At 31.8% G+C, this 24,529-nt stretch overlaps 1 protein-coding gene across 4 annotated transcripts in view; it reads left to right on the forward strand.

Annotated features, from left to right (window-relative positions):
* The first annotated feature begins 2,632 nt into the window (after window positions 1-2,632).
* The window catches only part of LOC134697375 (myotubularin-related protein 6-like), a 53,739-nt gene continuing 31,842 nt past the window's right edge, over window positions 2,633-24,529 (forward strand). For 3 of the 4 annotated variants that reach the window (XM_063559619.1, XM_063559620.1, XM_063559622.1), the window contains exons 1-3: window positions 2,633-2,749; window positions 10,271-10,297; window positions 16,188-16,304. In XM_063559619.1, the coding sequence (XP_063415689.1) occupies window positions 2,726-2,749; window positions 10,271-10,297; window positions 16,188-16,304 (168 nt within the window). In that variant the 5' untranslated portion in view covers window positions 2,633-2,725. The remainder of the gene's footprint in view (window positions 2,750-10,270; window positions 10,298-16,187; window positions 16,305-24,529) is intronic. The other variant, XM_063559621.1, reaches the window with a different exon arrangement.

A 24,529-nucleotide genomic window follows, 5' to 3' on the forward strand; every position in this document is an offset into this window, starting at 1 on the left:
AAAAAACAAAATCGGAATAACAAACTAAAACTGATGGAAACGCATTAAATATATGAGGAGATTCAGAACAACGACAGTTATAACCGTTTATATTTTATTTATTTGAAAGTTAGTTCCTTTGGGTAAAATTCAGCATTATATTTAGAAAATTGATTATTTACCGATAAACGAAACACACCAAGATAACCGTAAGTGTTGTTGATTAAAATATAGATCTCCGATTTCGTTATACTACGTTACTACCCATATGTAGTAATCGGAGGTCTATATTTTAATTAGATTGGTTGAATTCATCAATTAAATGCATTAACTGTGATTCATGGCAGTACAAGAACAAGTCTGATATTTAAGGGGCACTATTGGTGCCATAGGAATACCTATCAACTCGTCATTATGTAATCTTTGATGCCGAAACATACATTAATAATTTCAGGGCAAATAAACAGCTACAATCTAATCACACCTCCAGTAAGTATATCTAGCATATTTACCTTTCTCATTAGAGAATAAAATTGAGAAATACAAATGTGGAATATATCAAAAAGACAACAACCCGACCAAAGAGCAGACATCAGCCGAAGACAACCAATGGGTCTTAAACGCAGCGAGAAAATCCCGCATCCGGAGGTAATTTTTGGCTGGCACCGAAATTAAATTGTATACATATAATATTTCAGTGAAAATGAACGTCACACTAAACTCCAAAACATACAAATAAACTAAAATTAAATATACAAGGACTATATATATAACAGTGGCTTCTTAATTAGGACGCACAAATATGCAAACAAAAGAAGATTTTACAGCAAAATGATTTGAGTGTGTAGGTAATGGGTATACATTTGGCTGGCTGGCTTGCTTGATAAATGAAGCGTACAATCATTATGAAGTTAGCTACTAGTATTCTACACCAGTAGCTTCTTTCGGAGTAGTCTAGTCTTACAGACAGAAAGATTGCCAATTTGGTTATCTGTCGGACTAGATTCATAGTAAGGCAAACTTTTGGACTTTGGCTTTGATGCTCGCAATGCCCGGCTTAAATTGGACGTTGATAATTCTGTTGATAAGCTGAAGTTACAATTTACAAATGCAAAGATTATATTCCAGGAAAAGAAGATGAGATTATGATGACAATTGGAACATTTCTGTTGTTATCTGCAATTCAGATATCCATAACTTTGATCGGATGTGTGATGGTCACGGTTCTAAATTTTTCGAAACTCTGGTATGATTTCAACTTCACTTAGAACTCTTTATTTAAAATCTTCGATGAAGCAGGAACCCTCTATTAAGGATATATAATAGGAAATGTAAGCTCTGGAATATCGTTTCAACTGGGAGAATCAGATTGGTGTACCGGTTACTAATATGGCAGCGCTGCTGCGATCTTGCTATACATAGACTGTGAATGTAAACGGTTCACAAGTGGTAAGCTGAAGCTATCTCTTTAGTCGTAAATGCTAGTGGCGGATCCAGCCATTTTAAAAAGGGGTCCCAACCCATGACAAAGGAGGGTTCAAACTGTATTTCCCCATTCAAATGCATTGATCGTCCAAAAAAAGGGGGGTCCAACCCCCGGAACCACCCCCCTGGATCCGCCACTGATTGATATTTGTTCTCCATCGACCCTTGTAGTCAACAGGGACCTAAGTATAGAAAGTCCATGTTGTCAATTTCTAGATATAAGTCAGTCAAGATCTGATGAAGACTGAAAATATTTGATCCTTAAATTCAGATCGGACGGGACAGATCTCAGTGAGTGTATCAACACAGTCACCTAACTCTGAATTACCATAAGCAGAGACATATAGTATTATATGTCTCTGTCATAAGTGAGAGGCTACAATCTACATAGCGGAACAGCATTTTTAAAAGCAAATACTGAAAATACGTGTTTTTAAAACCAAAGATTAATTTTTGAAACTTAATATTCGATTATTTCTGCGACATAGCACATTGCTATTTATAGTATAAAAGTCCCAAATCATATAGACCTACAACAATAACTTGGAAGATAAAATTTCAATTACTGTAGATTTATGAAATATTTGACATGTTTGAAGAGGGGGACAATAGGACAACATGTTAACAACCCCTCAATTTTGGCAAAAACAGTTAACAAAATATGCAAAAATGCTAAGAACAGTTATCAAAGTGGGTTGAAAACAGATAACAGCTTAAATTTATCTCAGATAACAGTTAACAACACCTTGAAAAGGGCCATCATGAACAGGTTAACACAAAAAGGTCACTGATTCATGTCCCCCTCTTTGAATGGTGAAATATTTTTTGATTTTAATAGATGTGTGTCTTGTGTATGTTTTATAAATTTCTAATTGGTTTATATAATAAAAAGATTTTGCGTACTAGCGGACCGTTGTCAGTGAACTGATCCAGAGTGTGATGATGCAAACCGGAATAATCTGAAAACTTATAAACACATATTCAACATATTAATTTGAAAATTTATTGATTCACATTAAATAAATCGGAAAAGAAAGGAATGATGTTTATCCATCTTCTGTAAGTCACACATATGATACAGGACTATTAATTAGCGTTAGTGTATTATAAATGCACGCCGTACATTAGTTTTTAGTAATTGAGCGCACCTTACCCGGATAATGTCACTTCCGGGAAGGAGGTGTCATGGCGCTGATGATGTTGAAAAAATCTGAGACATAAAATCCATATTTTACTAAGAAACAAAAGTCTGTCAGTCGACATGGACTTTATTAAAACCCCAAAGGTAATGATTGAAAAAGTTTGACTCATGACAAATTGGAAAACTGAGAATATATAAACTGCTAACATCAGAAAACTGTTTTATAAATTATCCAAGTTATAATACTAATAGTCTGTTCTGTTGACAAATTTGATGCAAAGGCAAATACAAATGAGACAATTTGTATCAGGAATCGTTGCATATTTTTAAATCAAAAACAACCTGGCCCATGTGCTACAAATTTAGAAATGGGTGTATAATTTTAGTGATAGAGACTCCCCGAAATCTGTTGAAATAGCATGATACACCTTATTGCTATTTGGAAATCTGCCCTGGTTGACCCGCGAATTTGTGCCACTTGATCTATTGACCACATGTATGCAACAATCAAAGTTTCCATTGAAGCTTTTAATTGAATTTCGTATTATGACTTCAAAATTTTACTGGAAACTTGGTGATAGGAGCCATGAGGCGGTATAGGAGGGGTCCTAATCCTGAAATCCCGGGTTTAAAAAAAGAAATCCTGATGTCCCGAATTTAAATTAAGTAAATTCCGACGTCCCGAAATCTGAAAAAAAGGATTCCCGGATCCCAAAGGGTCAATCCTGAAATCCCGAGCTTAAAAACACCCGATCCCGGAGTCCCATTATAGGTCATATCCCCCCTCTGATATCGAGTATAATAAATGGGGGACACAAAGCAGTACGGTGTATAATCTATCAAGAGTGCAGATTAAGAGACCTTATCACCATTTTCCAAAGACTTTGAGAGACTTGAACTATTGATGTCTGAACAACAGTATTTTTTCTTATGTGGCCTAACAAAAAAGTATGATGTGTGGTTACTTTCATGACTGTACCCCTACCTACCCTTATTATAATCCCCTACCTTAAAGTTTTTTTGGCCATTTTTTATTAAGCAATGTTAAAGCCAAAATGTTACTCCCATAGACTCAATGTTTGAAAAATATAAAAAACAAAACAAAAAAGAAACATGTTCATGTACGGTACCTACCCTGTTTTTTATCAGTATGTGACAGTATAAAACACAAATACTTCTTTGTTTGGCCTGTGCCATCTGACATATTCCTTTCACTTGTGATATCAAGATTTTACTGTAACATGTGATGTCTTCTAATAGGGCTTATCTACTACACTTGACTCTAGAGTTTGCAACACTTCCACTTTTGACTTTATACAACAATCACTTTTTCAAAATTTGACTGGAACCTTTCCATGCTTTCAGGAACAAATAGCGTTAAGGTGTATGTAAGTAGTTTTGAAAGATCACAATCGCTCTAGTCTTATTGTTTTTATGGTTTCATTGTTGATGGGCTACAACATTTTAGACATACATGTAAATTAACCTGACTAAACCCTATGTGTGCTTCCCAATTGATTATCCTCAAATTTATTTTTTGTGAAATAATTGACAAGCCTCGCTATTAGTGAAGCATAGATTTATTTCGTGGATACTGTTTCTTAATCAGGTTTGTATAAATTGATGAAGAATTATTGTGAACAATAACTAAGTTTTATCATAATATTTAAGTAAATCAGTGGCGGATCCAGAAATTTTCACAAGCGGGGCCCCGCTGACTGCTTAAGAGGGGGTCCGCTACAGTCATGCTTCAGTGATTCCATTTATAAGCCACAGGAAAGGGGGATCGGGTCCCCTGCCCCTCCCCCTTAATCTGCCTCTGTAATGATATTGACACTTCTTAGTACTATTATAAAGACCTACACGCCAAATCTTTTTAAATTTTTTTTTAACTTGAAAACCTTATTCCATAATGGAAAATTAGATAAACACAAAAATAAAAGTCTTTGGTATGAACTTAACAGACACAAATGACAGATATTAAACCATCTTCCGAATTAGAGGCTAGCAGCTTATTTTGTCAAATCTTAATGGTGTTATTTTAATGAAACAGCTCATATATTTTGCTTTTGAACAAATTCTTAGGTTGGCCATCACACTACAGCTTAACCACCATTGCACTTCAGCGTAAATATCAACAAGTTAACATCACAATGTCACCATCCCACTTCAGCGTGTTAACCATTGCACATCGGTCTTTAGTGTAGACCATTGCATTTCAGCATGACCATCATGGTTCAGAGTACCATCGCAGTTCTGAGTCCTACATATATATTTAATTTTTTTGGAGAAGTTCATCCAAGAATGTATGTTACTTATTTGTGTTGATGTGCAGGCTTTTTTTTTTTAACATTTGGATTAGATAATAGTCCATTTGCCAATTACCGATTTGATTCTGTTATTACACACTTTTTAAGCAAATTATTTCACTTTGTTAATCGTCGACTGGTTCCAAACTGGACAAAATTGGCATTTTCCAATGCAAAGCATGATGATTTGAAAGTGAAGTATCGTAGGTTTAACTTATTTTTCATTAAAATAATTTTTGATGTCAAAGGTATTTAGGTGAGCTGTTATAAGATTTAAGAATGATTACTCACATTACGCACATGTAAATTTGCTCTTTCTGCTGGCTCTCCATTGTAAATAAAAATTAATGTCCCTCATAAGGGAGACAACTAAAAAAGGGGTCTCTAATTACAGGGTCAATCAATTCGGGTATTGGTATTAAAGTAGCCTATTGGGTATTGATACAATACTATAATGATTGACAACTGTCATTATCACCAAACAATCAGAGACAAGGTGGACCTTTAATTACAATGACCCACCTCCTATACTGTCAATCAAATTGACCACATTACTTATCATCCTCAGTCTTACATAGTTAGAACCTTCAATAAACAACTTCAATATACAAATATTTGACCTCATAATTGAATACACAAATGTATATATTAGATGTTTAATATATATAAGGATGATAGATTTATTTATTGCCTATTACTTCTGTAAATTATGTCTGAAAGATAGTCTGAATCCCTCAGGAATAAGAAAAGTTTTGAAAACTGAACTGCAAGCCCTAAATATCACAGTTTTAACAACTTTGTAAATAAGTACAGTTAATGTATGTGTTATTAAACTTGGTTAAGTTTATGATAAAGAAATGTTTTTAAATTACTTACAGATTTTGAGCTTGAAGTAGTATTTTAACACTTGTCCATCAGTGAAGAGTAAGAAAGTGTAGTGATCTGTCAGTGTCAAGTTTTGGGGAACTACTTTAGTACATAGATTTTTATGCCCCACCTACGATATTAGAGGGGCATTATGTTTTCTGGTCTGTGCGTCTGTCTGTTGGTTTGTTCGTCCGTCTGTTCGTTCATTCGTCCGTCTGTCCTGCTTTAGGTTAAAGTTTTTAGTCAAGGTAGTTTTTGATGAAACTGAAGTCCAATCAACTTGAAACTTAGTACACATGTTGCTTATGATATGATCTTTCTAATTTTAAAGCCAAATTAGACTTTTGACCCAAATTTCACGGTCCACCGAACATAGAAAATGAAAGTGCGATTTTCAGGTTAAAGTTTTTGGTCAAGGTATTTCTTGATGAAGTTGAAATCCAATCAACTTGAAACTTAGTAGGCATGTTCTCTATGGTATAATCTTTCTAATTTTAATGCCAAATCAGATTTTTTACCCAATTTCACGGTCCATTGAACATGGAAAGTGATAGTGGGGCATCTGTGTACTTTGGACTCATTATCTTGTTTATTGAATTTCAGTCCATTGAACATGGAAAATGATAGTGCTAGTGGGGCATCCGTATACTTTGTACACATTTTTGTTTAACATACACTGTATATACATGTACCTTTTATGTAAATGTCACATTCCCACTGATTCTCTTTTATTAATCTTGAAACAGAAATTATTTAATGTTGCACAAATATTCATGTTACATTACGGGTAACTATAAAATAAAATAAAAAAAGAAGAAAAATCAGAACTTTAAATATTTTGTATAGTTTTAATGTTCTCTAAGAAATTTTCTATGTGACCAAATCTGGCAACCTAGAAAGCTATAGCTATCGCTTTTATGAATAATAAGGCCAAGGATCAAGTATTGGCAATTCATTAAAAATCTGAGCCTGAGGAATATTTTATGGTGAGGATATTTGATTAACAGGTAACAATTAATCAACTTGTCTTCCTTGCTTTCAATCACATTATGTACATAACATTAACTTCATGATCCTTCATGTTACAGAGAAATAGAAGGGAAACTCTTTACCCCATAAAAAAGATTAATTTTGTCTTGATTCTCCAAACCTATATAAAAGCTTCTATCATCTATGGTCCCTAATCACACAAGATACAGATGGGTTAACAGGTATATATGTAGCTGCTAATGCAAAGAATACTGTAAGACAATTTGTTCCAACCTCAGTGGAAATGTATGGTTAGAAAGTTACTCTTTGGGGAAATTAAATTCTTCCAGAGTTATTTCTAGAACCTTGTGCTGATTGTATAGAACTCTAATTTATCCATTTACAACTTGTCACTGACAGGAGGTCAAGGGAATAGAAGGTTTTTAGTTCATTTCATATCTCAAGCAATATTACGAAGTTGCACCTAGGATTTTTGAATGTACTCTTGTTAATTTCTCTATCTGAGTCTCACTTTATATACTATTCATGCTATAAATGTTTGCAATTGTCCTAAGTCAGGAATCTGATGTACTGTAGTTTTCGTCTGTTTATGTAGTTCATACATGTTTCTCGTTTCTTGTTTTTATTTGGATTAGACCGTTGGTTTTCCTGTTTGAATCAATGGTTTAACATAAGTAATTTTGGGGTCCCTTTATACATGTTATAGCTTGCTGTTCGGTGTGAGCCAAGGCTCTGTGATGAAGGATGTACTTTGACCTATAATTGTTTACTTTTATAAATTGATACTTGGATGGAGAGTTGTTTCATTGGCACTCATACCACATCTTCCTATATCTATATAAAGTATATACATTGTAAAAAAAATGTGTTTTATACTTTGTTTGATTAAAAAAATGTGTTTTGAAAGTGGTAATAGAAATAATGAATAGGAAAATTTAAAAGATTTTTTACACCTTATCTTAATAAAGATATTTTAGTTAAAATTTCTTTTCTCATTTAAAATTAAAGTTGGTTAAAATTAATTGAATTGCTGAGTTTTAAATATTCATGAATAAAACAGACCAAAGTTTTCCATAGACTTTGGAGTCTGACTATCATGACTGTGTCTAATCATGTATAGAATACTCTTCATTAATCAAAGATTAGAACATTTCTGATATCACAGAATCCTAACATATGCTGGAGAGTCATCATACAAAATAGAATGCAAATGATTTCCCGGTTAAACACAATAAATACAGTATTGTGGTATTTGTTAAGAATAATCAATATGGAACAAGTCACTGTTGTTACGATCTTTGGACAGTTAATTCTGGAGCTCTAATGATTACTTATGGTACTATAAACTTGACGAAGGAAGTTCAGACGAGGGTTGGAAAATTTTTGTTTGCATCGATCAATTTTAAATATAAACTTAGCCTGACAGGAAATTCTCAAAATGTGCCTACTGTTGTGTAGAATCTTATAATGAACTTTCTATTCATTCTGCCTTTTCTTCCTTGTGTAATTAAACACATATTAGGGCAATGTGGGGAACATTCTAAAATGATCATTACACTTACTGTTAAAATGATTATTAAGAAAAAAATCATAAAAACAGAAAAGTTTGAAGCCTTACTAAGCACAACCACATCCAGCCTAAAAATGACATTTTTGGACAATAAATCTCACTGGTGTTCAAAAACTATTCAAGATAGAATCTTAAAATTTTGAATGAGGTAAAAACATCCAATGTCATTTGATCTTTTGTAGAGATTTGTCTCCAAATCTTTTTATTATATTTTATCAATTGTCAATGACAATACATATAGGGTATCATCAACTCTTTTATCCTACTGACCATCTGTGGACATTGTCTTGAGTCATCAGTACCATTAACCCTGAATGCAGTGATTCATTATAAGCCTTGGTTAAACTGTTTGGGAAGTTATTAGGTATCATGATACAGTCTTGCTACAAATCTGACCAATCAATACATGTTTGTTAAGATTGTCAATCAGTAAGGCAAACATTTTCTCTGATGATAGCGGAATCGGTCATGCTTACGGAAGTGTCTTGGGATAGCATTTATTATTGGAATGTGAAATTATAAGTTTTGCTATTTTATCAATTTTAGATTTACTACAGGAGCTATTAAAGATTTGATTTTTGAAAATTAATGATGTTGAATTGTTAGATTTCAAATATTTTTTGGAGTTGAGATAAAAATCGTCATTTTGTTTGCAAATTTGTATAGAATTATTGGGAAAAAATAATTCTTCGAACTTGGCTAAAACAGATTAAAACAAGTGAATAAGTGATAATTTGTGGTGCTGTAACTCTTTCTGTGTCATTTCCTGTTAATTAAGACAATTATTGGTATTGATGATTTAATGGTACAATCAATTTCGCTTTTACTTTCACTTCATTGCAACTCCACCGAGATTTTAACTTAAGTAAATTAATTATTTACTGAGAAGGATATTGTAAACTTTCTTGCTTTTTAACTTTCCGTGGAATCACAGCTTGGGATAGCGGCAGAAATAAAAACCAGTAGAGTCGAATATCTAGTATTGTTCTGGATGTTCATATGAGAAGTGCACTAATATCAAGGATAGATTCACAATAATTTAAACAAAACGGTTTTACATTTACAATTCATTGATTAAAGAGTATCAAACAGGATTCTATTGATACTCCGTACGTTTTGCCATTATGGGACATTGATATAGCTGAAAGCCAATTAACAACCTGACCGATTAATTGAATTTTGTATATATTGAAATATTATTTAAAGTTAGATAAATGAATGTGTTAGAATGGACACAAGAAAAACTCGAATCATTAGAGTATATAGCTCACACATGGATACATGATATGGGCAATGTGTTGGACTTACACTTTCCTTCGGAAAATTCTATAAATAGAAGGGTAAGATTTAACGAGCTATCTCAAGAAAAGCTTTTTAATGCTTACATGTATATCATTTAATTGCAATACTGTTGATGTTTAGAAATATCAGAACAAAATAATACTTTCACATAATATTTGATTTCAATGTTAGCTATATACATGTATACTGACTTACTAAACATGCTGTTTGTTGCTTTCAGTATATTTATATGTTGATGAATTTAAAAAATACTCAAGATTTCTAAATAATAGTGTTTTGCTTAGGGTTTTTTTCTGTTGATAAATTAAATGTTTTTTATTTTTAAAAATTTTTATGGCTATTTTTGCTATTTATGTATGATACCCATAAATTGGTCCCAAGATTTTCACTAGGGTGATCAAAAAGTTTGTCTTATCCTTTTGTTTATTAAAACTCATGTCTTGAATAAGACCCCCTTACTTTGTTTCTGAAAATTAACAATTGAAACTGGACATTTATAAGAATAGAAATAACCACTAACACGGAATCACCAAAATCAGGCTTACAATAATGCAAATGGCCTAATGACATTTGGTACAATTTAAAAAATATTTTCTTGCTATTTATGTATATGAATTTTTCTTTCAGACTGCCGATGAGTTTAAGGAAATTATGGTAATTTTTTCTTAAAGAAATTCTTCATGAACAGTTTCCATTCATTAAAACCCCTGAAACATATTAGACCTTAGTCCAAGTTTGAGCATGCTGATGTAAAAACTTAATTTCTGGAAAATTAGTTTTAAAAATGCACAAGCTTCTAAAATTAACTGTTTAGAAATAAACAGCTGATTTGCTTTCACTTTAAGTTGCTGCTAATGTAATCAGGAATTTAAAAAGCTTTGTCATGTTTTTCATGTACATTTATCAAAACTACCATATATTCTTAATATATATTTATATGTTCTTAATGATTTAGCTTGAATTTGACTTTTTCCCCTATATTTACAAGAATAACTAGTTCTCTCCAAGAAACAGAAAAGTTTTAGACAATAGATGTATTTTTGAATAGGGCTCTTTACTGTTAGTTCGGCCATATTGGATAGGTGGCAGATTTTCATCATAGAGGTAAAAATGGTGTGAAAAATACAGGAAAACATCATTAAAACAGAGCAGTTGCTTGGAAACATGCATAGGATTTCCATACTTTCATACTATTTCCTCCTCTTTCCAAAAAATCTACACCTATTCAATATGACAGAACTAACCACAAAGAGCTCTATCGCATTTTATTCGCAACAAACAAACATATTCATGTTAAGAGGAATATTTAACATGTTTAATCAGTTTAAGTTAACTGTTCAGCATATATATTGTAAATGTTCTTCTTGGGTTGATCTGGTACTTTTCGAAGTAGAAAACCAGTGATACTTTCTATGAATGGGTAAAAATGAAAAAAATATAATTTTAAGAGTCAATCTTCAAAAGTGACCTACAGCCTACAGGAGAAATTTTCTCATTAGTGACTTATAATTATCATGATTATAAAAAAAGATAAATGGCTCATTAGCTTGCATGAAAAATGAAATCATACAATGGTTTGTTCCTATTTAAACCAATATAGAAAAGGCTCCTGCTTGTATACCATTATAGTAAACAGAAAAAGCAAGTAGTGCTCCTATCAAAAGAAAGACCATGTATACATGTATATTAGAGAATGGTGGAGGACTCAGATAAAACGTTTGATTGTAGATACCGTAGCTCTGACAAGGGGACATACAAGTCTTAATAAATTATGGGTTTAAATTTCTTATAAAGAACCCATGTTTCTATAAAAAATTGTCCTTGAAATTAAATGAATTTCAAAATTTTTACATTATTTACAAAAATGCTCTAGTTAAACAGCCATGAAAATAAAGATAACTATGTAATACAAAATCAAAAATGTTTAATATAATGCAAAATACTGTAAAATTCTTCCACCAACCATTTACACACAGGGAGGGTATTTTCTACATACGGCAACGTGCATTTGAACAAAAGTATTTAATACCACTATGACTCTTTTTCTCATCATGACAACATATGCATGACTTCTTAACCAGATTATAAATGGTTGTGCACATGGAACTCTTAATCAAAATAATATCAAGGTTTACAGATTTAGTTTTTTTATAATTGTGAGTTCAAATGTACTTTGCTTTCTTAATTATCATGGTCTGCTGCTGAAATGAATTACAATGGTGAATCGTGGCGGCTATTAAAATGTTATTTTTATATCTTTGATTGTGGTTTAATAATGGAATTGGTTGATTCTAATCTAAATTTTAGATTTGAAAGAATGTCCATTGTATGTTATTGTAAAAAAAAGTTTTTTCAATTTAAATAGAAATTTTATTTCGAAATTTATGCAAATGATGGGAAAAGTGTAATATGGAAATTAGACATTTACGTAATAAAATCCTTGATTTATGTTCCGTGTCGTAGAAATCTAGTTAGTGTAAACATAAACTACAAAGAATGTGTCCTAATTAGGATGAAACACTTTTCACATCATTTGCATAAATTCGCAATTAAATGTCTATTTAACAGGTCAGGACCACTACCTTATATGGAAATGCATAAATTAGCATACTTATGTTCTCGCACATGTAATTGTGTATTTACATGTGACGCAATTTATTTTTACCTAGGTTTTTGACCAATCCACTAAATGAGTCACAATGCATGATGGACTACTACGTGTTTACAATCAACCAAGAACACGTGTTATTTACTGAAATACAACACATTTTTTCGTGCAATGCGGGATTCACAATTTCGCTTAGTTTTTCATTTTGTGTATCCTTATTTATAGTTCATGATATAAAGTATTACTTCCATGCTCAGATTAACGAAGAGTTGTTTCTATGCGAAGAAAAAAGGGTTTGAATTACCCGATATATAGCCATTAACATGTTTGATGATGGCACAGATATTTCATGTATTTGTCCACCAGACAACAACGAAACAACAGCGAGAAAACACAATTACCCATATGACAACTTACTAGTGTAAATAAAGTAAGCCGTCTATAACAGCCGGTGCTGATATTCATGGGTACAGCAATTTTTGTATAGATAATTAAAGGCTAATGTGTGATCCTTGAATTTTGTGTTCGTAAAAAAGGCGAAGAGGTATTTACATACATCGCAGTGTTAACAAAATCTATAAGTATTTATTTTTTTCACATTTCAGTATATGGGACTTCCAAACTGTTCCCTATGTTTTGAAGGTAGTAAAGGTCAGCAACTGTAGTTTCAGTTTGTTCGTTTTTTAACGGGCTCGGACATTTGCCAAACTGAATAAAATCATTACAGCTGATTTCTTATACCTGCAAAGTAAAACTTTGGTTGGCTTACTTGCTTTATTTGTATAGTTGTTTATACAAGCTTTGAAAATAAGATCGACATCTTTAAACAATATACATGTATAGACATAGTTTAACTTGTATATTTTATATTGTGTACAATATACAAACAAAGCAAGCAAGCTAACCAAAGTTTTGCCCTACATGCATTAGGAAATAAGCTGTAATGATGTAATCCATGTGTATGTGCAACAAGGTGGAAAATTTGATATGTTTTGTGAAAATTGCAGCGTTGGCTCAATAATAAAATAAAAGAAGATGTGGTATGATTGCCAATGAAACAGCTTTCCACAGGAGACCAACATGACACAGAAACTAACATTTATAGATCACCGTACGGCCTTCAACAATGAGCAAAGCCCATACCGCATAGTCAGCTATAAAAGGCCCCGATATAACAATGTAAATCAATTCAAACGAGAAAACTAACGGCCTTAATTATATATAAAAAATGAACAAAAACAAATATGTAACACATAAACAAACGACAACCACTGAAATACAGGCTCATATACAATTTTTTTTTTTATGGGATAGTTTTTTTCTCCTTTTATATATTTAATTGGGCCGTTTTTTTTGTTTTTTTGTTTTACACAAGTAATTTTTGGGTCATTTATGGCTTACTTTTCAGCATTGAACCTATGACTGCTTACTTTACTAGATTATTTTTTTGTTGAAAAGATGTCTCATTTGGCACTCATACCTCATCTTCTTATTTCTATATACAAAGCACGTTTTAGAAGGAAAAAAAAGAGGTAATATGGCACCCACTATGATCCAGAGACTTTTAATATTGGAGATACTTTGTGATAAAACTAGCAACAAACGGATGTTATCGATTGTTGAAACTATAAAAAAAAATGTATTGAGCTATATACCGTACCCGCTCAGTGGCGTATCCAGCGGCGGGGGTTCCGGGTTATGGACCCAACTTTTTTTTGAAGGATCAGTGCATTTGAATGGGGACATGTAGTTGGAACCCTCTCCCCTTTTGTCAAGGGTTAGGACCCGCCTTTTTGAAACAGCTGGATCCGCCCCTGCCGATTTCATAACACCTATTTTTAGCATAATGAATATTATGATGTTCTTATTTTTAGTTCAGGTCTTGATAAAAAAAAATACACATTCAGTACAAAAAGAAGTGTTTCAATAAAAGTTTTCGTGTTTTTCTAGGCAGAAATGATTTTGGAATGACATAATATCGGTTTTAAAGATCTCAAATGATTTTCTTACTGGACAGTGGTCACTTCACTGGATATTTCACTGTTTCATGTCTTGAAATTAATGTAGGTTCAATTCATAACAATGCACAAAACCGGTTCCACTACTTTTGCAAGGCGAAAAAGAAAGTCGAATCGTAAAGCCAGTAAGCAATATTTTTTTAATCTGAGCATGCAAATTGAGGATTACTTTATATATTTTACATTAAATATATTTGCAGAATATACACATTGGTAATGAGAGTCCCAGACAATATATTAGTTGACTGTTTTCCAACTAATTCCACGTGTTTTAAGTAGTAGTTTACTCGTAGTAGCCCACAATGCATTGTAGTTCATTGAGTCGATTGGTCAGTTTTTCAAGGCCATATTGGCCTTGTGTTTTGGAAATTACTATGCAAATATATTCTGACGTCAGAAAATCTAGAGTTCTCGACCTGTTTAAGTTTTAGAAAAACTTTCAGCGACATATATTTAATAATAAATTGATTTACGTGTATTGAATTAAAAAAAATCCCTGGTGGTCAATTCAAGGTCGGAAATGTATCATTCAAAGTTTTTGAATTGATAATATACATAGGCGGATCCAGGCCCCCCCCACCCCCCTTTCGTGGACAAAATTTGGTTGATTATATAGGGAATCATTGAATCATGACTGGAGCGGGCCCCCACTTAGGTCAGTCAGTGGGCCCCCACCTCAGGAAAAGTTTTGGATCCTCCACTGATATAAAAGACTAGATCAAATTTTTTCATGGCCTTAGTACCAAATATTTACAAAACAGTATAATTCAACTCTGAAACAAGAACTATTTATTAAGGTGGTACCCAATTATTTACTTTGACCCTTTGACTAAGTATAAAAATTTGAAAACATTTGAACCAACCATTTTATCAGAAAAATTACACTGGTTATACAGCAGTTTGACAAACACTTATTTTGATCATTTAGAAGCTTAATATTCCCTTTACAACACATCGCAATTATAACGTTTAGCTGATTTTACAGAGTTATCTCCCTGTAGTGTTAGGTACCACCTTAACTCTATCAAAATTTGAAGTATATTAGTGATGTGAACAAATGGCTGTTAAAAAAGTTTTAGTAAGTTTAAATATTGCTCAAGCAGCTTAAAAATCTGAGTGAGATAAAGTCTGAATTTGTAATAAATAGGAACAACATTGCCAATTGAGGCTTTGATCTTTGGATGGTTGTACAGCATTAACAAAAATATAATTTTTCTACTGATCCAAAATTTAAGATGTTCGGCAGGGGAAAAAATGATGATTCCTATTTTTATTCTGATTGACTGAAATTTGAGATATTTCCTTATTTAGATAAATAGTTGAGTAAAGAAATACTGTTAAATAAAGAAGATGTGGTATATATACATGATTGTCAATGAGACAACTATCCACAAGAGACCAAATGACACAGAAATTAATAGCTAATTACCACAATGAGCAAAACCCATACCACAGTCTTATAATAGGCCTGGAAATATGATATAAATTAATGGGATCCTTCTAGTTATTTTTCAAACTTTTGATTTTTGTGCCGATTTGAAATTCGAGGTAATCACAGCAAAACATTAGACTATGGGGAATAAATAATAGATTGTACTGAAAAAACTATGAGAGGGTTTCAGAAAAGAAGTAAAGATGCAGTATAGATGAACAAAACTATCCATATTTGACAGCCGTGGAACATGTATAGAAACCAACTACATCAGACATACACAAACTATATAAATTATATATATGAACTGTGAACATAATAAAATATGTCATGGTTATATTTGATATGATGATATCAAGTGCTTTGAACAATACATAGCTTGTTGTATTGTTAGTAGTTAAACAAAAATAATACTCAGTTTTCTTTTATATGAAAGCAATGCAAAACAGAATACTTTGAGTTAAAGTTTTATTTTTTTATTTGCAGGTTGATAATGTCAAGCTTCTAGAAAGATACAATGCACGGAAATCAACACTTGGAACCCTCTATCTGACGACAACACATTTGATATTTGTTGACGCCCAAGGCAAGAAAGAGACATGGGTATGTTGATTACAATGCATATTAGAAAGACTACAGTAATTAAAAAAAAATATATGCAAGGTATATACATCAAAGGGATAGTATCCCTACAATACAAATAGAGACCTCTTGTGGTCAACTAGTTAGAAATGTTCAGATGTATTAGTGACTCACTGGTTGGGCTCTTGGACATCAGATAATTCTTAAACTAGTGGTCGACATAGAATTTTCAATACTAAATAGACTTGGGTTTCAGTCTTCACGATAAACTTTTGAATCCACAAGCTTGAAGCTCAATTTAACACAAATTATTCTTTTGGCTTGTAGAGAAGAGTTTTACAATCCTGATTGCAATTTACAAGCCTTGGCTGTAAATATAAAAAGAAGATGTGGTATGATTGCCAATGAGACAACTGTCCACAAGAGACAGAAATAACACAGAAATTAACATCTAAAGGTCACTGTACGGCCTTCAACAATGAGCAAAGCCCATACCGCATAGTCAGCTATAAAAGGCTGTGATTTGACAATGTAAAACAACTCAAACGAGAAAACTAACGACCTTATTTATATAAAAAAATGAAAGAAAAACAAATATGTAACATATAAACAAACGACAACCACTAAATAACAGGCTCCTGGTAGTTTTGCGGTTAAGCATGAAGAGTGCAGGTGTCCATACAATATTTGAAGCTCTAAATTGTCTATAGTAAAACTATCTACACAAAAAATTTGAACTACTGTAGATTCATTTATTTTTCGTGGGTATCAATTTTGGAGGAAAACTTGCATATTTGTGGATATTTTATTTCGTGGTTTTGGCAAATCTGCATACATTCCTTAAGGAACTTGTATTTTGTTGAACATTTAAATTCGTGATTTTCCTTTAGCCACGAAATCCAGGAAAATTGATAACCAAAGAATAATAATGAATCCACAGTACCTTTCTCCTACATAATGTTGTACAGGCCAAGCCATGTCAAGAATTCAAAACTAATGATTTTACCCACAATGCATCACTATTTTCTAATTGCTCCTTTGATACCTGGGTTGAGTTCAATATCTTGCAGCTACGTAACGGCTACCTACATGACCTAGCTGCTTTCAATATCTATGTAGCAACTAGTCTATAGCTACACGTTCAAAAGTCAAAATCTACGTAGCACTACATAGCAGCTTGGATATTGAACACGGCCCTGATAACAAATGATGAACTGTTGTAATTGAATTAAATTCCCCCTTTTACAATATTTATGATGAGCAGTGTTCCTGATCTACTGACAAAGCATAATGATTAAACATGTTTAAGAGATACTTCACAAATTTAGGAACCATTCCTGCAGATTGATAACCAAGCTGAAGTAATTGAACAAACACATTCCATAGCATACAATGCACCAGACAAAACATGAATTGTGCAATATTAATAACAATGTTCCAGAAAATTGCATGATTTATGTCTTGATATGCAACAGAATTGACATTGAGGTTTTAAGGGGGTCAATTTTGTAATATACATGTAATGCCATGAATTAATCAGGAATGCCCTATCTTTAGAAGGTTTGTTGCCAAGTGTGCTATTGCGTAACATTTCAGAAGATTTCTTCTTGACCTAGGTCAATACACGGTACAAAAAAGTGTCGACAAGAAGAAAATGAGTTTGTATGTTTTCATCAACCTATTACGCCAATTCGCCATTTCAGAATCTAATGCATTCTGGGTAATATTGTCAAAAGCGTACACCAAAACATTGTGATTGGTTTAAAACGTTCTAAAATTCAACCAATGACATGACATAATGTTCATTTTGGTGTATGAACAATAATATTACCCATAGTCTTTTTAATAGATTCTGAAAAGGGGAATAGCAATAAGATCCCAAACTCACTGAAAAGTTGATTTTCTCAATAGGAAAAGAGAAAGTTTTCTGTTTGCCATAAATTTGGGTATCAAGATTACTATTAGAAATTCTAGTAGCACTCAGGGCCTAAAACATTGATTTAGTAAAAGTAAGTTGCGGTGGACACATTTTATTGGTACAGTTAGAAAAATCTTTTTTTTATTAGATTGTTTTATTGTTACAAATCCATAGAGAACAAAGGAAAAGATTTTTTACAGAGTTTTATCAGCATTCAAACATCATTATTATGTCATAGCCAACATCATAAAGGAAATTATTACAAAAATAACCATAAATTTCAAACGCTCCTGACATTTTAATCAGTCTTTTAAAAGGGTTTTGTCATTACAATATTTTTTATATCAAAATTTTCATGTCTCTAAGGCAATAATCATCCTTTCAAACTCCTATAACTCTCTTATGTATTTGCCTCATCAATTTCACTTTGTCAATTTCATAACTGTTAAATGAGGCAAAGTTCTAGAAGAGTTGGCAAATAAAATTTAATGTTGCTAATTCTGTAGAGAATATTAAACTGACCTGATACTAAGTTTGACAAACATTGTGACGGAATTAACCCTGGCATTTACAATTCTTTGTAAACTAATTTGATATCAAATCTAGAGATTGCATGTTACAATTGTAGACTAGATTGTAATTCCTTAGTGATCCCTTGTTAATAGGATTTTGATGATGTTAATCAGGGTTTGATTAATAAGTAAGACATGATGGAAAAGTACATTATTTTTATATTTTCGCAATTTGTACAATTTGTCTTTGATCTGAACTGACTGATATGGTTTAGCGTCTTTGAATTGGCTATTAAAAATAATTAACTCAGTTCTTGACTGCGCATGTGTATCACACGATGATCTACTTTTATTTCATTCACTAAAATTGTTTTGTGTTTTATTCCACAATAAAGCATGAATTAGATATTTGAATCAATGAAATTTCTATACAGGATCAATGCAAATCTGAGTTTTCATTTATAAGTAAAAATGTCAAATGAAATGAATACAGGATATCTCAATCATTGTTTCGATACAGCATTCATAAATTTGTTTTTTTTCTTGTAAGTTTAAATTGAAGATTACTTATAATGTATGAAGTATTTTAGATTATAAGTAATAACAGCACATACAAGTACATGTATTAAATGGGTGGACATATAAAAATGTCAGGAATTGTGGAAAACATTGATGTATTGGGAATGAAGAGCTAGAATGCAAAGCAAATTTATCAGAAATACTTACTTTTGAAAAACAATTAATCGTGATCACAGTGACCTTACGTTATTCAGACCTATTTCACACAATTAGACCACATGCAATGTTCTTTTCAATTACAGTTAGAAAATGTAACAAGTCTGATAGAGTGAAAAAGTTACAATCAATAGAGAATGATTATGTAGTTTTCACCGAGAGTAAGCACGAATTGTAATACTGCAGTAGGCCAATAACTAACGATTGTATGGGGTATATTTAATTAAAGAATAGCAATGAATATTTCTTCCAATCGAAATTAATCAATTAAGATTTAAATTTAAAAGAGCTATGTACATGATGTTAGGGAAAAGAATGTATGTAAGACTGAAAATTCCTGTTCTTTGTCATATTTTTCATTCAGGTTTTACTATTTCATCTATTCACGACAAAATTTTCTTTGCTTGTATATTGATGTACACATGAAATTGAAATCTGAAAGATATAATGTGGATTCATTTATTTTCTTGGTTACCAATTTTAGTGGATTGCTGAAAACTTACATATTCGTGGTTTTGCCAATCTTTGTATACAAACAAGCCTATTGGAAATTTGTTATTCGTTGAACATTTGAATTAATGGTTCACCTATACCAACGAAACCCATGAAACCCACGAAAATTGGTATCCAACGAATAATATACACAGTATATAATCACTTCCAGCTAGTTAGAAAGGTTCTGTTATTATATCATATTTCTTAGAACCTCACAATTAAAAAATAAGCTAACATAAATATGTATAAAAAAGATGTGGTATGATTGCGAATGAGACAAGTTTTCACAAGAGACCTAAGGACACAGAAGTTAAAAACTATAGGTCACTGTAAGACCTTCAACAATGAGCAAAGCCCATACAGCATAGTCAGCTATAAAAGGCCTCAAAATGACAACAATTTTCAACAATTTAAAAGAGAAAATGCCTGATTTATGTACAAAATAATGAAAGAAAAACAAACATGTAATACCAAAAACAAACGACAACCACTGATTTACAGAAACCTAACTTGGGACAGGCACATACAGAATGTGGCGGGGTTAAACATGTTAGTGGGTGCACAACCATACCCTACAAAGGGATATGCATTTGAATCCTTGGTCGGCTGTGGTTGAGTGGTCTCAGTACGGGTAGTTAATCTACAGTGATTTTTGGCATATCAACATTATGGTATGGTTTCATGACCTATATCTAAATATGATTTAAAAAAACAGAAGTAAAAAGTTCAAGTATCATGCAGAAAACCCCCAATTACTGCTAGTTGTATAATGTCAATAAAGAATACTGTGTTAACATTTTGATTATAAGCAAGTCTCTTTTAATCATGCCAACTAGTGAACTTCTGAAGGGACCTTGGGTATTGATATTCTTGATCTTTGGAATTCTTTATAATGATGCTAGATTACTATTTTCTATTATTGTTAGACTGGTTTGTTAAAATAGTTTAATTGTAATAGAATATGGTTGTGGGAGTCTAATGTTTCAAAAAACTGTTAATTGGCAGTCAGTTTTTTGCCGTATTTTTTAGACTTACTCCTTTAGATGTCACAAGATATTGAGTTTACATATAATATTTGTAATTATCTATCGACAGATACAATTTTATGTTTTCCTTTTTATAATATCAAAAGATTTATGGAATAGTTATGGCACAAATTATGAGCCAAACAAATAGCCTTCAATTATGTATTTATTGAGTCAATTATAAAAGAGCAAATTCTATGGCAACTACCAATGTACTATTTAATACATAACATATAAACCCTAAAGTTAATAGAGTCCCAGTCTTGAACTTGATAAAAAAAAAAATGATATAAAAGTAACATACAGCTAGCTTTGAGATTGAAAATAAAACTTTATAGATTTAGAACTGCTTTTAAAATGTATGATTCCCCTCCAACAGATAAGTCTGTAGAGTAATATTTGAGGAGATGTACTAAATTACCAGTACATTTAATATCAATTCAAAAAGAAGGAACTCCATAAGTCATATTGATTAAATATAAATGCTATTTAAAAACACTGATAACTTCAAGGAAAAGGAAATTATATAGCAGATCAATTTGCATTAAAAAGACAATTTACAAAACCAATCGATTGCCATCATATACTGTCCTCAATTTTATGTGACCAAAAATAATTGTTGAATATTGCTCTTTTATGGAAGAAGATTTTGAAAGTACTGATTTATAGGACTAGAAAATATCTTTGAGAACAATGAATCTTGGTTCAAATACTAATATAATTATTACTGGCCTTGAATAATGATGCAGCCATCATGCTTTTTGTTTTATTTTATTAAAGCTAACCTTGCAATTGAGTAAATAAATAACTTAAGCTTATATATCTACAAATTCTGCCTGTCTTTGTTAGAAGCATGATCAGAATTTATTTTACATATTTCATTGACGCTGTAGGATCAATTAAGATTTTATAAGGATTTAAATCACGATCTGTAAGAAAGCTCAATCAGACTCAGCTTGGTTTTTTTAATGACATAGAATTTCTCGAAAGTGAAATCTTTTAATGACTATAGTTTCCTCTGGATAGAGTTTTCATTGTTAAGATTTAAAGGTTATGTCAGGTACATTGAAAATCAATGATAAATCAGGAAAAAGGGCATTCAGTGCCAACTTGAAAGTTTTCTTGGAGTGGGTCGATCAAATTATCCAATTTAAACACTTTTTTACCTTCAAAAGGAAGAACATTCTCATTCTTGTTTCCTTTGTAAAAAAGTTTTGTAAAGAAATTCTATTGTACAGTAAAAAAAATATGTAAAATTTAAGAGTGTCATGTTCTAGGGGAATTCAGAAAATAAATTATAACGTAATGTTTTTTCAATGCTAAGTTCTAAAAAATCCAGACTTGTGTACAATGTACTTCCTTATATGTATAAATGTTATGTTAATTGACAACAAACTTCTAGAATAAAAAAGAAAAATTGCAAGGATCCGTATAGATTATTGAGTTTTCAACACATTGATATCGTAAAATATTAGCAACATGCCACAATGTGGACCTTTTTGACAAGTGAACGCAGCAAGCACACGCAAAAGTTTCACATTGTGTCGCGGCCGGAATTTAATGATATCCATATGAAGAAAACCCCCAAATCTGTTTATCATTCTATAACTCAAGTCTGTTCATCCTCCATGAGACAGTTTTACTCTTGACAAATAGCAAGCTTGGTAACGTCTCCTCACACATTTACGAAGTTGCTGATAATGCCTGCTCTTGTTGCAAAGCTGTGATACAAAATTTACAGAGCAGGTGTATGGAAGAACAAAATGTAATTTTATCATGTTTATTGCTGTTCTGAAATTATTCAAATTATGTTCATTTTATTTGTGCTATCAAATTTATTTTTCACCTTTACCGTAATTTTCATGTAATAATGTTATCCTTTATCTAAGGACAAATAATGTCTGGAACTATAAAAATATTTTCATTAATAATTTATTATGTATTTGATTTAGATTATTACAATTAGATTTTCTGAATGATTGCATTGATTTTAAATGGATGTTGTTGAAATAAATTTTAATATAGTACAACCTGGAGTCATTCTGAAATTAGTGAGTTTATATAAAATTCACATGGGAGTATTCTACTTTAACTTTAAACAAAATGATTGATTACTGCTGTTGGACGATTGGGACAATCTTGTAAATTACATTTTGTAGTAAAGGTAGATGCAAACATCATTCACATTTAGAAAAACAATTGACTTTGATTTTCACATTTTCTCCTTCAGTCTTAAGTGTATAGTAACACTATTTATTTAAGGAATGACTGTAATATTTTTTCTGTCTATGAAGAAATAACATAAAAAATGTGGTGCACACTGAAAAACGCACGTAGCGGGTTATTTAACAGTGTTCACCACATTTTTTATGTTATTTCAAATAGACAGAAAAAATATTACAGTCATTTCTTATAATTTAATTCTAAACTCCATTAGAAAACCATGAAAAAACTTTGATGATGTTACAGCCACATGATTAAATTATGTCTATAGGGTAATAACAAAATAAAGTCAGCCAATCAGAAGACGCTTTACATCCAAAATTATTAGTAAACAGCTGTGATCAGTAAAACTATCCTTAAATTTAAATACATGGAGGTCAATCATAACATTAGTCAAGGTCAAAGACAGAAAGACAACATCTACACCAAAACAAGAGATGAACTGATTGACAAATATCCACAAAACACTACATAAAAACCTAAAGATTTACCAACTCAAACTATACAAAAATGGAAGGATGAATTTACAGATGCAACACCACCAAATTATAGTACTTGCATCTAGTTGCATATGATAAAAGACCCATCAAACTTTGTGAGAGGATTATTAGTACTATAGTATTTAAATGCAATATCAAAATTTGAGACAAATGTGTCAAAAATCATACTTTTGATTTACAGTCTCACCCCCTATAGATTTTACTAACCCTCTATGGATCCGTAGGGGGTAAGTAGCAAACCATATATCTGATAGTAATTGACATATGTACTGATTAATTAATCCTACACTTCTGAATTAATCCTTATTAGGAATTACAATGTATATAAAACTACTGGCTGACCATTAGTCACTAGTGTGATTGCCAAGACAAGTAAATTTTATTCGGACTGGTAATTTTTCAAAACTTTATTAGACACAAAAGGAAAATGTCTAGTGGTAAATAATTGTATTCAGACTAGTTATTGGGAAAGATTTTGGTACAGACTGCCTGTCCTAAGTCAGGAATCTGATGTACAGTAGTTGTCGTTTGTTTATGTAATATATACATGTTTCTCGTTTCTCGTTTTGTTTATATAGATTAGACCGTTGTTTTTCCTGTTTGAATGGTTTTACACTAGTAATTTTGGGGCCCTTTATAGCTTGTTGTTCGGTGTGAGCCAAGGCTCCGTGTTGAAGGCCGTACTTTAACCTATAATGGTTTACTTTTTAAATTGTTATTTGGATGAAGAGTTGTCTCATTGGCACTCACACCACATGTTCCTATATCTATATTATACTGTAAAAAGTTTGGAGCTTTCTATAAGATCCAAACTGGTCGTATCACTTTTTTTTTTTTA

The sequence above is a fragment of the Mytilus trossulus genome, chromosome 14, assembly GCF_036588685.1.
Source record: "Mytilus trossulus isolate FHL-02 chromosome 14, PNRI_Mtr1.1.1.hap1, whole genome shotgun sequence".
NCBI lineage: Eukaryota > Metazoa > Mollusca > Bivalvia > Mytilida > Mytilidae > Mytilus > Mytilus trossulus.